At 36.2% G+C, this 18648-nt stretch overlaps 1 protein-coding gene across 1 annotated transcript; it reads right to left on the bottom strand.

Annotated features, from left to right (window-relative positions):
* Window positions 1–6903: 6903 nt before the first annotated feature.
* LOC145784410 (uncharacterized) lies at window positions 6904–11901 on the bottom strand. Its single transcript, XM_082596222.1, has 3 exons — window positions 11628–11901; window positions 9596–9719; window positions 6904–8096 (listed from the first exon to the last, which is right to left on the bottom strand). The coding sequence occupies exons 1-3, from the start codon at window positions 11836–11838 to the stop codon at window positions 7658–7660; spliced, it is 774 nt and encodes a 257-aa protein (XP_082452348.1). The 5' UTR covers window positions 11839–11901; the 3' UTR covers window positions 6904–7657.
* Between the last annotated feature and the right edge of the window lie 6747 nt (window positions 11902–18648).

Below are 18648 nucleotides of genomic sequence, written 5' to 3'. Positions count from 1 at the left end.
AATAAAAGGACCTCCAAATAAAAGGACTTCTAAATAAAAGGACCTCCAAATAAAAGGACCTCTAAATAAAAGGAGCTCAAAATAAAAGGACCTCCAAATAAAAGGAACTCTAAATAAAAGGATCTCTAAATAAAAGGACCTCTAAATAAAAGGAACTCCAAATAAAAGAACTTCTAAATAAAAGGACTTCTAAATAAAAGGAGCTCTAAATAAAAGGAGCTCTAAATAAAAGGAGCTCTAAATAAAAGAAACTCCAAATAAAAGAACTTCTAAATAAAAGGACCTCTAAATAAAAGGAGCTCTAAATAAAAGGAACTCCAAATAAAAGAACTTCTAAATAAAATGACCTCCAAATAAAAGGACTTCTAAATAAAAGGACCTCTAAATAAAAGAACTTCTAAATAAAAGGACCTCCAAATAAAAGGACTTCTACATAAAAGGACCTCTAAATAAAAGGACCTCTAAATAAAAGAACTTCTAAATAAAAGGAGCTCTAAATGAAAGAACTTCTAAATAGAAGAACTTCTAAATAAAGGAGGCTCTAAATAAAAAGAGCTCTAAATAAAAGGGGCTCCAACTGAAAAGGACTCCATCAAAAAGGGGCTCCACTAAAGAAGCTCCACTAAAGAGACTCCACTAAAAAAGGGCTCCAAATAAAAAGGGGCGTTTTTAACCTTTTTAATCATTATTCTTGGATACTTTGTATTTGATTTTCAGGTGACTTCGTTGAAATCACTCAAAATATAAAAAATCTTCATGTTTTCAAAGAACGGTCGCTTTAGTTGCTGGGTAGACTTTGTCTTTTATTTGTATTTTATTTAACATTAGTGAGAGCCTTTTTGCTACACTATCCCAGTAGCCTACTACACTCTAACTAAAAAGAGCTGTAAAAGGGACTTTGATAGTCCACTTAAATAACTAGATTGAAATCGGAAGTAATGTAAAGACTTTATTTTTGTATACTTCAAAGGCTATTTGATTTTCAGGTGGCTTCTTTAAAACATTCTGAAGATTTTGAAATAACAGTCGCCTTGTGTTGGTGGGGGGTTATATTATTATACTGACCAGTATTTTTCTTATTGATTTCTCAATGTTGTTGAGATAACATGTCGGCTGCGGAGCCGAGTGGTGAGAACGTCTGCGCGACGTTCGATAGGACGTGAGTTCGACACCACTCCAGAGCATATGGCTGTTTCTCGGCAATAACACTTAATGGCTTGCTAAAATAAGGGAAGCAGCTGATTCGAAGGCTATATGTCACTTCACTGCTTCCTGTTTTCTGTTGTATCGCATCTGTGATCGCAATGGGCGCAAAATAAATAGAAAAGAAACATGAAAATCTTATGACGTAGGCCGTCATTTGCCATTCTTGTCACTTTATTTATAGCACTAAATCACTATTTCGTGATTACCATTTTGTGATTACCATTTTGTGATTAGCATTTCGTGATTATCATTTCGTGATTACTCTTTCGTGATTTTTGTATTGTTTTCATGTGATTTTTGTCTTGATATTTATATCTGCTTTCTTTCAGCTTTACGGAAGATAATCTTGGTCAGGAAATAAAAATTAAATTTCAGCTGTACAGGATTGAACCGACTAAACATGAAGTAGATCGATTGTATTTCTAATGACATTGAAAGTTCTTTATCTGAACTTAGGTTCCAACTGACATTTTTATTAAAATTGGGTGGCTGAACCAAAAATAGGCTGCAAGCCTGGTCCAATTAATTACGGTAACAAAAGCATAGATATTATACATCTTTTAGGCTACACAAAAATATCTTAAAACAAAGAGTACTTAAAAAGAAATGTTGAAAGTCCTAATAAGAATGAACAAAATATTGGTAGTTCTACTATATACGACTAACTAAACAATAGATTACCATGTATCAAAAAAACACTAAAAAGTTTTGATAGTCAAATGGTTAGCCAAACATATGATACGTCACCGATAACCTACTGGTGGTTATTTTATTAGTATAATATCTTAACAAAAGAGAAACGATGGAGTTTCAAAGTGGAAAAGAAGGATTTTCAGTCTCCAAGAAAGAAAATACATCGGAAGAAGAACTGACTAAACACTACTGATTTAAAACGACCGACACCTAACGGTATAAATATAATTGACTGATCTAAACAGGATGACTGAAAACTAATTGACTTAAACGTATGTGTGACCAACTAAGAAATAATCTAAAAATAAGTAGCCTAACCAAAAGCTAATGCCAAAAAACTGACTATTGAAAAATGACTTAAAAACGACTGACCAAAAACGATCAAGTAAGCAGATATTGATAATCTCACATTTTAAAAGGAAGAACTGAAAATAGGGAAGATCCTGTAAACCAAAACAGCTTACCTTATTACTTGCTTTAGCTTGTTTTCATTGCATCGTCATTCATCTTCAGCTGAATGGTCTAACACTCTAACGGGTAAAAGCAGTAAAGGACATTGGTTCGACACCGCTCAAGAGCATGGCGCTAGACTCCGCGGGTTGGATGTACCAACTAGAAGATGAAACAAGAGCCGCAACAAAATACAGTAATAGGCTAAATGTTTCGTAGGCCGCATGTAAACATTGTTGCAACGTCGGACAACATATTTTTTTCACATAAAAAAAAGAACAAAAGGTAACCCCCGAAGGAACGTACCACAACGTATTATCATTATTACAGAAAGTATTTATACCGGTCTTAGGGTATTTTGTGCCCTGTGCGAATATGCTTTGCGGGCCCCAATGACAATGATCCAATTCAGTAGCGTAGCTAGGTATTTTGAAAAGGTAGGAGGGGGTTTGACGGCCGGCGGGCGAAGCCTGACGAACCGTCAAACCCCCTCCTACACCTGAAGGAACGTAACACAACATATTATAATTATTACAGAAAGTATTTATATATTATATTTGAATCATCACGTGCGTCGCATATGGCCTGCAAACCGTGCAAGGCACAGCTTATCTGAACTGACAATTACTTCTGAAACGATTTGTGCAAAAGGTCTCAACCTTGGCACGATCAACCGAAGCAAAAATGAAAGGTTTCTTATTTTTCGTGATTGTATATATGGTGCTTAGACAGAGAAAAGATCCCCTGGAAGACCAAAAATGCGATACAAAGACCAGCTGAAAGTCTCCTTCAAGAATAGCCACTACGTAATAGCAATGGTGTAATAATTTACTATGGTCATCTCACAACAGACAAAAAATTATTTTCTCTTCCCTCTCAACCAAAGAAATTGATTGAATATGCTAGTCTACATGGTTGATTGGTCTTGAACCTTTATCCTCGGACTGACAAAACCTTCTGATCGGTTACTTTTTCCCTGTCAATTTCGCGCACCCTTTACACGCCAACGTTCCCAAAATGGGAACATGGGGTTGAAGTCGCCCACAGCTTTACACAGACTTCATTTAAAAATGTTCTGTTTTGGATATTTTTGTTCAATGCTTATTGTTTCAGATGCATTTGTTGAAAAAATAGTAGGCTATTTGCAAAATTTTTTCTTTATGAAAGCGATGGATTTAGTCAAAAATCATATTTTTCATCTTTCGAAAAAAAGTGCTTCTCGAAAACACAAATCAAACTTTTTTTCGAAATATTTGCGTTTTTTATGTGAGAATATTACTAATAACTTGTTTCCCCTACCATTTGTTTCGTTATGTTTAGCATTTTTCTTCTCATAATTAAATTTATACGATGTTCCCAAAATGGGAACGTTGGCAACATGTGATACACAAATAACGGAGTTTCACTCAAAAAAGTTCTCACTACTTTTACCAAGAGAACATTTTCACAGCTTGATGATGTCACAGCTTGATGTTTTCACAGCTTGATCTTAAGCAGAAAACACTTCTATGACTTCTATCGAAGGAACGGAAAGAGCCTGCAGATGGCGAAAAAAAGACAAAGCATCACTAAGCGACCCGAAAGAACTTCATCCATTCGATAAGGATAAAGCTCATGGAGGGAAAAGCATGTTTGAGATATTTTCTCTGTTCTTTACTGATGACATGTTCTCTTTACTCGTAGAGCAAACAAGCTTATATACAAAGAGAGACAAGAATAGGATAAACTTCAAAGTTGATGAGGTTGATATGAGAAAACTTATTGGCTTACTAATTACTGTCAGTGGTTACCACAGTCTTCTATCAGAAAATGACTATTGGTGCACAGCAGATGGCATGGAGACACCAATATTTTCTAAGACCATAAGCAGAGACCGTTTCCGCAATATAAAAGCGTACTTGCACCTGGCTGGCAATCACAATATAGCTCAGTCTAAAATGGCCAAGGTACTGCCGCTGTTAGATCTGCTAAGGTCAAATTGTCAACAATTTGGTACATTTCACCGCTTAGGCAGTTACTAACCATTGACGAATCGATGGTTCCTTATTGAGGACTACACAGTGCAAAACAATATATAAAAGGAAAGCCAGTAAAGTTTGGTTACAAGTTACGGATGTTGTGTAGCTCCGATGGTTATCCTTACAACTTCGAAATCTACTGCGGTAAAGACGAAAGAAGAGCTGAACCTTTGGGAGCACACGTAGTTGAGACAATGCTGTCATGTGTTGCCGACAATGACCAACATATTACTCTCTTTGACAATTTTTTCACAAGCCATCAACTACTGTACTGTACTTACTGATCTTGCTGGAGAAAGCATCAGAGCATGTGGTACAATTGGAGAGAACAGGACCGGTTCCTGTCCTCTCTCCAGTGAAAAAACCTTCCAGAAAAAGCCTAGAGGAGAATTTGATTACTGATCAGACGGCATTGTAATTTGTGCCAGATGGAACGATAATTGTGCTGTCGCTGTTGCAAGCAATTACTGCGGTGTAGCACCAACTCAAACAATTCAACGAAAAGAAAAACATAAAGGAAAATCAGTGACACAACCACTTATGATTGCTATGTACAATCAGGAATGGGGGGTGTGGATGTATGTGACAGGTTGCTATCTTCTTACGACTTCAATTGAAAAAATGGTGGCGGAATCTTTTTGCCCATATTGTCAACCTTTCAATTGTAGCTGTCTTCCGTTTTAATTATCACGGAAAACAATGTTCTGAAAACCACCTTCAGTTCAGGCGCGAGATTGCTCGGTCATTGGTGAAAGTGGAGAAACCAAGCCGTCGACTTAGAGAACCTACTGCACCTCCGTCTGCAACAATGCGATTCGACTCGTTAAATCATTTTCTTGTATCATCGTCACAAGGAAGATGTGTATTGTACAAAAAAATACAAGGTTGCAATGCACAAAACGCGAAAAACGGACTTTCTACCATGTAACTGTACTTTCTACAACTATATACCCTGTCACTAACTTTATTTTTGGTGGTATGCGTCACTGCATAACGTATGCATCCGTTTTTCGCGTTTTGTGCATTGCAACCTTGTATTTTTTTGTACAATATACATCTTCCTTGTGACGATGATACAAAAAAATGATTTGGGTCTGCTACTATTCGGTGAGTCCGATTCGGTGAGTCCGATTCGGTGAGAGCCTTTTTCGGTGAGAGCCCTATTCGGTGATTTTTTTGAATTTTTGTTTGAAAATTATCGGGTACCGTAGCCTAATTAAAACCCCAAACCCAAAAACCCTAACCCCCTAACCCCAAAAACCCAAACCCCCAAAAAACCCCAAAACTCCCAAAACCCCCAAAACCCCAAAAACCCCAAAACCGCAAACCCCAACCCCAAAAAAACCCCAAAAACCCCAAACCCCTAACGGCAATGATAATTAGGCTACGGCGCGCAATAATTTAAAAAAAAAACTCACCGAATAGGGCTCTCACCGAAAAAGGCTCTCACCGAATAGGGAACTCACCGAATCGGACTCACCGAATCGGACTCACCGAATCGGGCCATTCCGAGAAAGTACAGGGGTAGAAAGTACATTTGTTGTTTGTGGATCTCTTAAACGTGTGTACTTTTGTTTATTGTATTTTTCAATGCTATTGTATCGAATAAAGTAGGCTACCCAAGCTTACGTCGTATTCAAATACAAAACACGTTACGATATGTTTTGGTACCTTTACATGCCAACGTTCCCATTTTGGGAACATAATAAAAAACAAACAAAGAAATAAAAATTTTAAAATTTTTTCATAAAATATTCTTAGTTGGACTAAAAACTACAACATACAAAAAAATCACTAAAAAATAACGAGAGATAGTCTTCGCCGCCTGTAAAGGGTTAAACCACTGACACAGGGTTTGTTACAGAGATTGACAAAGTGAGGTTTCCCATTGTTGTTGAAGCTGGTTGAAGTGTTGTTGCGGGCTGCGGCGAACAATTCCATCCACTTAGTGCCGCTGAATGAAAGCAGTCTTTAAAATGAAATGCTTTGCTCAAGCGCACACCCGCTTGATCTTGAGTTGGACTTTTAACTACTGAGCTAACCAAAACCTCGTGTACCACCTTGCTCAATGTAACCAATATGGTGGTCACAATTTATTGTTTCTATCTTTTACGTAAAGAGACTTTGGCGTCAAACGATCAGATAAATGGTCGAATAGTTTTACTTGTGAGATGATAGATGAAATCTTTGAAGGATTAAACAAATGGTTTACCACTTCCAACACGTAAACAAAAAATTACCCCTCCTGTGGAAATCTGTTAAGAGGCCTGCTACACGTCAGGTAAATTAGGCTATTTTGTTATTATTTGTAATTCAACTTTCGTCGTAACTTCAATCTTTCAAAGCCTTCAACGTAGAACGTATTTTTGTATTACGATGAAAGTTTTCGTTCGACTTATCAGAGACACCAGGTTTGAAATTCCTTAAACTTCTTTTAAGAAAAGAAATCCTTTTGAACAGCCCTACACTCAACATAAACGAATGATATTTCAATATATAGCGACCATTATAAGTTAACAGTTGGTCTACAAGCAAGTAAAGTGTACATTTTTTTATTTGAAACAACAGATAAAGGCAATTTTAGGCTTTTTGGCAGCTAATGTAAGGCACAATTTGAGTAGAAAGAATAATTTTTAACTGTCAACAGAAAAACTCAGCAACAGCACGACGTTTATCATTATAAAGAAACAAACACACCAAACGGTTTCCGCTATCATCATCATTCTCAGCTTGTGAGCGCCCACTGCAGAGCGTCAGCCTTCCCCTTTTCATGCCAATTTACATGATTATGCGCTAGTTGGTACCAATTGGTTGTATTGCGTTGTTTGTCAATGTCTATGCTGTTCGTATATATATTGTTTGTTTTGTGGCATTTCGTATTTAATAAAAATTAACTTCTCGCAATGCCTTGATAAAGGTTAAATGTACAGGTAGGCTATACCCGAAAACGTTCGCCATTTTTATTTTTTAGTTAATGCCATTTCTGAATTTTGTCTGCTAATGTAAGACAGATGTTATATTGCATCTTGGTGTGAACACAAAACGAAATACATGATTTAAAAAAAAACTTAATTTTTCTTTTACATCAACCTTATCGCCTGAATTAAAAGTAATCGTTTTTCTTTGCAACGTTATCGAAATCATATTCACAAGCATTGCATCTACTAATGTTTATCCGAAAGCTACTAGAATTCAATGAAACAGTAAATGAAACCGAAATCAAATTGTTTTTGGTAAAGTGAAAATTTTGCAATGTCTTTCTTGCAACAGTCGTAGTTGTTTGATAGTGTTTATTTGGCGATAATGAAGGCGGCAAAAATGGTGACGAGAGAAATGATCGCGATGTTGGACGTGATCTGACTGCTCCCGGCGGTTGATTGTTTCATTTCATCACTGGCTTTTGTGGGCTTGTACTTTTGCGTAATCACTTTTCCTTCAGTCGGTTTGTAGGTGACGCCATCACCCTTTGTGACTGATGGAACAGGTTTAGGTGTGTCTTTTTGTGGCTTTACAGTTCCTCCGCTTGGAATGACCGGTTTGCTCATCGATGATTGTGTCATCATTCCCGCATTCGTGATTTCGCCTCCAGCTGCCCTTGTGACGTCACCGACAGTCACGGCCTGTCCAGGGGCTGAAGGTGTTGCAACGACAATGGGATCGCATTGGATCAGCGAAGAGTCCGTGTTATTGTTACAGTTGGTGGTGTTGCAACACATCGCCTCACATAACCTGTAATTCAAGCAGTTGCCATCTCAACACAGTCAAAAATTTTCACGAATTTTTCAAGCCATCAAACGTGGATCGATTTTTGCTTAAGTTGCTCCTAATTCTTTGCAACAAGGTTTATATTTAATTCTATTACAGCAAAAAAATTGTCTCGCAAAGTTGACATAAGGAAAAGCTAACTTCGTGTTTATTGATATGATTTTTATGCACTTTCAAATATACTGCTGTAAACTATGAAGTCGTTTAATTCAAGATTGATTAATTGAATCGCTGTCCTCGGACTTGGAAAGCTTCTTGTAGAGCTTAATCCTGACAGTTTCACATACTTGTAGAGGCTTTGAATCACTGAAGCAGGCCCGGTTACCGAGATTGATAGAGTGAAGTTTCCGATTGTTGAAGTCTTGTTGCCGCGCAATTATTCCATCCATTAGATGCCGCTGAATGGAGAGCAGTCCTGAAATGCGTTGCTCAAGCGCACACCCCGAGAGCCGAACCAGCGCCGCGTGATCTTGAGCCAGGCGCGTAACCACTGAGCTAACGGGGTGGACAACTCAAGAGCCTCTACAAGTATTCGAAACTACCAGGAATAACCTATCAAGGCTTTGTCAGTCCAAGGATAAAGATTCAAAAACAAAACCAGTTATAACTTTTCAAACTTTTGTAAATTGTTTTTGCCATAGTATTTTCACCAAAATTTGTGTCTGGACACTTTACATCAAATAGCCTACATTAAATGTAAATGGCCCTGTTTAAAAGACTACTATTATTTTTTTAATATTGCAGTAGTTGTTTGTACAATGTTTCTAGATTCATCACAATTAAACGCATGCCTTGTCAAATCATATGTTTAAAATAATTTATAACAGCTGATTTTATTTATAGACCATGCTACATTTTTCCTGCACAATACATCTGAAATAAAAGCAGCTGATCAGGTAGCCTATGTATTACTATTAGCCTAAACTTCAATTACCGTGCCCTTGCATTTGCAGCTACAAGTACGAAGCTACTCTACTAACCAGCTTTTCAAATTCTTACAAAATTGGTTTTCCGTACATTGGCATATCGCATATTTGATATTTGGTTGCATTTTATGCAACATGAATCTTGATATTTTTGTTAGATGATTTAATAACAAACCTTCTACATAAAATGGTGTTATTGCACCTCCGCCTCTGAATCGGTAGGCATGGGTTCAATACCCTGTCGGGTCATAACAAAGACTTTTTCAAAATGGTACTGAATCTTATATCTGCTTGGCACCGAGCAACGGAATGGATTTGGGTAATAATGTACTCAGTTGCGCTTCTATACGGCTGAATAGACACTGTCTGCTTTGGAAAGCGCTGAGGAGCAACACATTATATAAAAACAAGCATTATTATTAGCCTATTGTATGGCTTCATTGTTTACGGAAGCGTACGTTTATGTTTCCTATCTTGTTTACTTTTTATCAACATTCATTGCATTATGACAATCAATTCATATTATTCAAGACTTACTCTGTTTGACCTTCTCGACCAAGGTTTGTGGTAAAGTATGTTTGCAGGGATGGAATAATATTTGGGTCTGGGTTTGGATTTGAACAAGTGCTCACAGGGACGCAAGCAGCGTCGCTCACTGTTCCTAGATGAAGTAAAAAAGCAAATTGGAGATATACTTTTAATGCTAATTATGCTCTGACCAGAGGAGTTCTGTTTAATTGTATTGAGTGAGGCTTGACCAAGTTCAAACACAGAGCAAGAGCTGGATTGATGTTCTTTGCTATGTAGGCTAATCCGAGATGATCAAAAAGATTGTTGAAAAGGTCAGTTATTACTGTAGCTTTGGTTTCTAACTGAAACTCAGAAGCCACTTGTCTCATTATTAAAATATAAATCCTTAGACTAGCCTAATGCAACACTACACTAGTTTAAAACAAAAACTTTACTAGAATCTATCAAACTGAAATGCTTAAATTTAATAATTTTTACAAGTACTTTATAGGCTATCCGATAAAATATAGTTTTAATAACACAATTGAATATTTTGTTCTTGCCTATAATATTACTTATTGTTAGTGTAGGCAACAATATTATACTATGTAATATAAACCATAACCTAGCATATATACTACATAATGTTAGAAATGTGAATGAAGTGTTTATTATAGTTAAATGTTGTGATAGAATCATTTTTGTATCATTAGAATTGTATCATTTTTGTATCATAGAATCATTTTTGTAAAATTGAATCATAAATTATAGTGATTTTTTGTTTAAACCTGGCCGGACTTGTAGCTGAAGAGTGAATATAGGCCGTGAAACCACCGCCAACAACTTTTCAAATAGCCTAGGTACTTTAGAAGGATCGCAAGCAAAACATCATCAAAAGAAGGTATATTTTATTGAAGATAATTTCGAAATACATTAGCATCGAACATTTCTTCCAGTGAAGGGCTAGGTTTGCTTGATAGCTTCGTTATAATGTTTTATAATGTTAAATTTTGCACACTTTCCCTAAAACATTCCATGATATCCTACCCGGTGGTTTTTTACAAAAATGACCATTCCATTATTCATAACTGTATGGGTGAATGGCCTGATTTGCTACATTAATAAAGACTTTTGTAGATTTGTATCGGCAGTTACACAAAAAAAAAATTAAATGGCATTTTTCATCTGCCTGATAATGTAATAGGCAGCGCAAGGTTGTGGAGTCGGGCGAAAGCGCACGACTCCGAATCTTCGGTTTATAATTGGCCGACTACAAACCGGCTTCAGTGATGCCAGATGTTTTAGAGTTGCTATAACTTTTTTTTCATATTTCTCTTTTTTCAATGATTTAAATCAAATTTCACTTAAGTTGTGATCGAAATTGAAACAGCGACTTTCCGAAATCTGGCAAGAACAAACAACTCCATTTTCTGACAGAGCAGAATACGGAGAAGAAGACACAATATTTTGAAAAAAAGATTTGAAACAAAAATTTTATTGTTTATTGTTTTGTAACAAACTAGACTCGGAGTCGGCCTTTTTCTTAACGATTTCGATTCCAGGCACACCAAAATATCTCCGACTCCACAGCCCTGGTCATAAGCTTAAAATGGCACGAGGAAGACAGTGATCATGTGATGTGATTTCTGGAAAATTGAATCGGACTGTTATCAAATGACTACTGGTCCGACAGCAAATATCTAGAAATCACATTTCTCTCAACCTTTACTGTCACTGTCAGTTGAGCTTCAATCAGTTGTGACAACTGAAAAAAGTATTAAAATATTAGAAAACGTCATGTTTGAAAATTCTTATCAGAGTTTTGGCAAATGTGAAAAGAGATGAAGATTGGCTTCATTCTTCAACCAATAACACTTAAAGGCATGCCTGAAGGTGGACACGAAGATTGGCTTCCTTGCCTTCCCGTCCACTTAATCTAAATCTTCAACCACCAGGTGTAAGCCTGGATACGACAAAAAAAAAAAAGGCATAAGTCTATTCACGACAAAAATGCAGTTGGCTTTCTCCAATCTTTCAACTAAGACTTTATTTAACTTACCGGAGAATCTTGAGTGGGTTACGCGGACATTAACCATTGCGCAAACTTCTCCGACTGCGCATTGTCTTGGCACTGACCGAGCACTAGCGAGTGGTAAAGTGTCGGTGACCTCAATTCCAACGAAACAAGACAAAGGATCTTGAGCTAAAGCGCGATTGTTTATGACGCAAAAGAGCACAGCAAAGCTTGTTATGAATGCACTCCACATCATGGTAAACAAATCCTTCAAATGTTTGGCAAATACTTAATAAGATTATTAACAAAGTTTTCTAATTACCTTTAAAAAGGAATAATAGAAAAAAATAACAAAACTGCTTTTTGTCTATTTCAAAATGCTATTCAAAACTGTAAGTGCTCCATACGACCATTCTAGTATATGCAGAAGAGTAACCAAAGACAAACTTATTCCAGGAGAAGTAGACATACGAGTATAACTACAGTACTGTAGACTGGTCAACTGGCTTTACTATTATTCATACATTTGCAGCTTTGCGTGCATTGAGCAGTCTAGAAACACCCCTGACCAGAGATAGTATCTCCAGTGCTGAGAAGATGCAAAAATAGGAAAAAAACATTTCAAGCACTTTTTGTCTTTTTTTATGATAATGGATGATATTTTTGACAAGAATTTGACGACGAAGCATTGACGTTGACAGACAATTTTAATATGCAAAATTATTTTGATACATCAAATTTTATCAATGGTTAAAGAACAAGTTGTCTACTAAATCAAGTATTGTAGGCTTAATAATATTAACAGCATTTTTTTTTTGAAAGTGTCATAATTTCGTGCTGTGAAAAGACAATTGCAGTTAGGCCTTGCAATGAATACGAAGTTTACATTTTTCCTGTTTACAATAAAAGTGCAAGGCTTCAGTCTGATAAAGCTGATGACTGCTTATTTTGTAGCTAATGATGCAAAAACGATAAGTCGTTGCAACATGTATCAAAGTTTAAAACTTAAAATTATTTATCTCTAGCAATTTGAAGTCTTCTTCTGTGTACTATTCTGAAAGTATCATCAATCATGGCCACCTGGAGATGCGGCCTGATTTGTCACATTTTGCAGATTTTGATTACAGCTACTGCTAGTGCTTGACTGACATTTTTTGAGATGTTTTTGCTTTTTGCAGTTTCCTAATGATGTAAAACATTTTGTTGCCTTGGGAAAGCAGCAGCAAATGAGAAAAAGTAAGTTGAAAAACGTTACATCAGACTGTTATTCAAAAATTAACAGTCTGACTAAAATCTTCGAAATCGAACTTTCTTTGTTTTTCAACATGTGAGGATGTTAAAACCTATTGTGTCATCTGGGGAAAACAGTAAAGAAAGCGTAAAAATCTAGGTTTTAGAAAATTTTTTTTAAACGTTCTCCCAAATTTAGCAAAATTTGGAAATTTCTACAAAATGTGACAAATCAGAACGTATCTTTAGGTAGCCATGCATCAGCTTTCAGCTTTCTGTGTCACTCATAAACTCCTCCCCAAGTACAAAAATTTCACTGTTTTTAGTTGCACTGTGTAATCCACTGCTATTTATCTGCATAAATCTAACTTACATGTTTTTTGGCTTCAGCTTATTGCTTCAAGAAGAAAATAATATTAAATTGCTCGTTTTCTGCTCTTATATTAACTTGTGCTCTTATATTAACTTTGAATGTAGATTACGATACTAGCATTGTTTCTGAAGAAAAAATGCAATTATGTTAATTTTTTAGGTCTACATCTTGCTGATTTACAACTAAGATGACGTTACGGAAGGAATAGGGAAGTTTTATTAATAATATGATTATTGTTTAGAAACAATGGGAATTTTAGAAAACAAATTTCCAAAATGGTGATTGCAACCTTTCACAAATTTTTATAATTGTAATTTTCAATTTTCTTTTCATGTCATGTCACGAGCAGAAAAAATGTTCCAAAATGGATGCTCATCAGTTTCCTGTTTTGGAATTTTAGCAGCACCTACAATAGAAGAAGAAAGAGTAACTTATGTATTTATAAAAGCACACTTTCATCCTCGTTAATATAAACTGGCAAGTATATCGGAAAATGTCCATTTAGAAAGCATCATTTTATGTACACTTTAGCTTGTATGATGTTCAAACAATGAAAAATATAAATTGTGTCTATAAAAGAAAAATATAATTATGTCTATAAAAGAAAAATATAAATTATGTCTATAAAAGAAAAATATAAATTGTGTCTTAAAATGATAGTTAGGAGGATGCTGAGGAATATAAAATGATTGTTGAAACTTTTGGTTTGGGAAATATATAATAAGTTGTATCAAAAGCTATCACAAACAAACAAATTGGAGCATGTTTGGTCATGAGATTCAAATTGAAAAATCTTCGATGATCCGTTATTCTTTCATCCTACATTGTCTCTATCTCTCCCACTTCGTACGTTTCTTTGTAATGGTACTTTTTGGCGGCTCAATTGCAAATATTTTTAATGTCATCCAGACTTGTACTTCGTAACTGACAACTGTGAAATCGTTTTCTTTAGAAACAATTAGACATTGAGTGTCTCCATCAGTGGCGAAGTGTAGCCATTCTTTGGGTGTTCACTTTTGCAGCTTACTTTAAGCATAAAGGTTACTTTTATTTAAAAAAAAGAGTGGAGTTATCAACAAACTAAACTCAGTTGAATCACACCTACAGTAAAGCTTTTTGAATAGGCTACAACTAGACAAAGTTTTTTTTTATGTCGCCCCGTTAGCTCAATGGTTACGGGACCGGCTCAAGATCAAGCGACGCTGGTTCGGCTCTCAGGGTGTGCGCTTTAGCAACGCATTTCAGGACTGCTCTCCATTCAGCGCACCTAGTGAATGGAATAATTCTCCGGAAACAACACATAGAAAACAAATGGAAAAACTTCACTCTGCCAATCTCATTAACTGGCCCTGCGTCAAAAGTCTCTACAAGTATGCGAAACTACCAGAAATAACCAATCAAGGCTTTGTCAGTTCGAGAATAAAGATTCAAAAGCAACCAACCTATTTTATTTAAAGTTACCTCCCAAGCAAGTGGTCACGCTACTCCTCTGGTTTCCATAATCGGTTAATGTGCCACTCATTTCTACAAAAGAAACTTTACGCCTGACATTCTTGCAGTAAATGTTGAGGTTTAGTTTTTCTCAAACTTCCATTCTTTCAAAGCCACTACACTTTCCATACTGTTCCTGCAGCGGCACATCCCGACTTCCTGTCTGAGGATATGACGTTCTAGTGTGACTGCAGTAATTCATAAAACTCCTTTTATAAGTTAACCCAGGACTTTCGACTTTACCGGTCCAACCTAAGTAGTTAATAAAGTCGAAACATTTCCCTGCCTTGTTTAATGTTTATGAAACGTTTAGAACTTTTTTAAGGGTAATACCATGAAAAGTTTTAAAGTTGGTCAGCCTCGTAAAAATTAAAATTTATCATAAGGTGAAAAAGTTTTGTTTTTACATTTTTTTATGTAATTTTGTTCAATATATTAATAAACCTGAGTATTAATACACATAAAAAAGAATGAACAATAAAAACTATTAATACTACAAAAAGTGCTCAATGCCAAGCAAAAAGCCAAGCAAAGCGAATTAAATCAAATATAGTTATTACTATCTAAACCCTTAACAGCCTGTTTCACCTAAAATTACTGTAGTATCATCAGAAGGTCCTTATTCAGATAGAATCCATATCAGAATTCTATTTGAATAAAGACGTTCTGATGATCCTCCTTTTAGGTGAAGCAGGCTGTCAAAGGATTAGAGACTAATAAGTATACATATTTGATATAAACAATATATATTTTCATTATTATAAACAATAAGCCTATCACTTCAAATACCAGTACTAAGAAGTACAAAATAAATAACATAATGACATTATGATCATTACTTATATTGTATCACCCTTGCTTCTAGCTCGAGCTTATTTAGTTAATAACCTTTGATCTTGACAAAGCGACTTTGTGTGTACCACTTTCAACCAGTGAAAACTCCAATACAAGTCGTTTAGCGCAGCCGCCTCTTCTTTTTTAAACCAGATGTTTTCTAAAACACTGTCTTCACTTTTTCTGCTTTCATGTCTCGTCTATAGCTTCCACCATATGCACTGCAACGCATCGTATGGTAACCGGTTTCCAACTAATAACAGACTGCAGCTGTACCCTTTCAGAACAGTGTGTTTTTTAGAAATGTTCCTTGTTCCGCCAAAGTCTACAAGCAAAGAGTAACAAGACAAAGTTCCTGATCGTTTCCAATGGTCCAGTATGGATATTTTAGGGTTAAACAAGCAAAATTATCAATTTTTTGTTTTGCTAAACTTTAGTACAGATTCAATACAGGTTTTTAAATGCAAACAAATTAATGTAGAATTTGCAAAAATGTTCAACCAGAATGAAACCAACCATCATTTGCTTTTCTGCCTTTATCATTTTTCATTTATTTCTTAATTAGTTTGAAAATGCTTTCTAGTAGGACACCAAAATACAATATTTCAAAGAGAACTGACAAAAACTTTAAACAAGAATTAAAACAAAATTTGTTGTGAAACAAAATTTCTATACCCAAGTTGAAGTATAGATTTCCATAGCGTGTAGAGCAATCGCAAACCCGCAGAAGTTTTAACTCGGCCTGCTATCAGACTAGGGATAGTACAATACAAGACAACAACTCCGTTGTTCTACCAACATTAAAAGGGTCATTTGCGAATTTGACTTTTTTATGCTTTGCTACAGGCTTGCTTTCAATTAAAAACCCAAAATTACTTCAAACCCAACTTTACTCCTCCAATATAACCCACAAAAAGTACATTATTTTATAAATCAGAAAAAAACATTAACCCTTTTAATATTGCAGATGTAGGCTAGTTTTGCATCCCTATGATCTACAATCCCTATATCAGACGGGGATAAACTTCCGCCCTTCAAAAGTTTTTTAAATCTACCTAGAAGGAATCTTTCTAAAATGCTGATTTTTCTTGACTTTTACTTTTTATTATTTGCGCATTGTTTTAACCTGATTTGGTTATTTTTGAAACATTGTGTGCTTCACAATGAGCATTATGTCAAAGGTTGTGCAGAAATCTTGTCTAAATTCTTGGTAATCGAGATCAAAATGACTCATATTGCCTTTCCCATTGTTTACACAGTGACCGCGCTCAACCGCAAGTCCGGCGCATTAAAGCGTTTTTGCACAAACACTTGCACAACACGTCTCGGTCTTTTATTACTTTTGTTTACGGATATCCAGCACTGTCGTTACTCGTGTTAGTCATATTTCGTTTCTTGAGGAAGTTTTCGTGAGAAATCGTCTTCGACTGATCACTGCACGATCAAAGACAACTTCGTGCAGAAAGTTCTTTTCTAATTTGCAGTATATGACTGATTGCTGGTCACCCATGGGCGGAATTATTGACAATCTTGCGAACAAGGAAACCCCCAATCATGTTTTCGTGCCTATCTTCACCTATGCTTGATGCCAAAGACTGGGGATTTTACATGATATGGGGATGCGAAACTACATCCGCTTTTGGCTTTTCCGCAACACTAGAAAGGTTACACATGTTCTGTCTGCTGCACAAAATACTGTACTTTTTATGAGTTGTAGGCTATAAGAAGAGTAAAGTTGATTTTGAAGTATTTTAAGACTTTTTGTTTAAATCATCCTTGAAGTCTTCTAGAGTTGTGCGTAAATGTTCTACCGAATTTGATACGAAAATCCACGAGGCTTTGCTCATAAAATCCTGCAATCCTCGCCGCAATACGTAGTTGTTTTCCGCAGGTGCTTCCTATCTCCTCAACGTTTTTTCATAATTTGTTGTATGATGCGCTTTTTTGCCTCGCGTAATTAACCGCCATGTGATGTGCCTTTCTCCTCTGCTTTGCAGTTTCATTTTTGTGCATTTTGTTTTTCAATTCATTGTGTAGATCAGTTATTTTCAATGTAGATGTTATTGTAAACATCAGTTATTTTCGTTACTTGAGAAGGGCTAACTTGAGTATGACCGAAAACGTTCGTAGTTTATAGTTTTATGTTCACTCTAATGTATGATGTTAAATGCCGTGTGGTTGCTTGGTTTTATCTGTCTATGGTTAAAGAAAGTTCCATCTCTACCAAAGTTGTATCATCCTTTATGTTTCAGACTTCTTATCAATGGGCTCAGAATGTGTCATTTACACTTGCGCTGGGCTATGTATTTGTTTGTTTGTTTGTTTATCTTTATCCTGCATTGCGGGAAAGCGGACTTGAGCGCTATGCATCGGTGTACGCTTTCCGACGTACACCTGACCCACGCTGCAGCCGACGGCAATGTCTGTTTCCGATTGTCTACTGTACTTATGACTTAAATTTGGTACTACCCATTACTCGAAATCGATCACTAGGTAGAGGCAATTATCGTTAAGTTTCTTGCCCAGAGAAACAACAGCAAGTGCGAGTGGCTGGAGTCGAACATGCAGGCTCTCGACTGCGAGCCCAACGCGCTAACCACTCGGCCACGGCTGCCGACTATGTAACCTTTTGCTGGGAAGCTCTCCTCCCGACATGTATCGTGTGGTTTGCACCATATCAGACCAATGGGAAATTGACAGTTGTTTACTAGTGTATGCATGGGCTGTATATGTCCAACAAAAAACATGATCATTGCCTCAAATTTGGGAAAAATAAAGAAGCTTTATCGAATGACAAGCGACATTTTTTCAACGCAAGAAGTGATCATCAGTATCTTGATCGTGCACTGGCTTACTTTTGATCAGTTTACCATACAAAGCATACGAAACAGTTATGAGCCAAATCATCTCATGTATTCCGAAATGACTAAACAAACGATTTGACAGGAAGCGGGTATAAGAGCGCGTTATACTGTAAGTCAGGGGTTTCCAAACTTTTTCCCAGGCGGGCCAGATTTGATAATGCGGAAGTGCCCGCCGGCCAACAGCATCTGACAATCTTGGTTTGCTTAAAAAAAGATGCATAAACACTTTATACAGCAAAATTATATTCTTTAATGTCTTCTTCATACCGGTACA

The sequence above is a fragment of the Aplidium turbinatum genome, chromosome 15 (genome assembly GCF_918807975.1).
Source record: "Aplidium turbinatum chromosome 15, kaAplTurb1.1, whole genome shotgun sequence".
NCBI classification, from domain to species: Eukaryota; Metazoa; Chordata; class Ascidiacea; order Aplousobranchia; family Polyclinidae; genus Aplidium; species Aplidium turbinatum.
Note: the sequence above shows the minus strand (reverse complement) of the source record. Positions and strands in the feature narration are given on the sequence as shown.

Excerpts from the sequence above, each read along its gene's own strand:
- LOC145784410 (XM_082596222.1), bottom strand. The coding sequence starts at position 11,838 with ATGATGTGGAGTGCATTCATAACAAGCTTTGCTGTGCTCTTTTGCGTC. Across the intron at positions 9,720-11,627 it reads AACCCACTCAAGATTCTCCG|GAACAGTGAGCGACGCTGCT; the intron begins GTAAGTTAAATA and ends TACTTCATCTAG. Across the intron at positions 8,097-9,595 it reads GGTCGAGAAGGTCAAACAGA|GTTATGTGAGGCGATGTGTT; the intron begins GTAAGTCTTGAA and ends CTTGAATTACAG.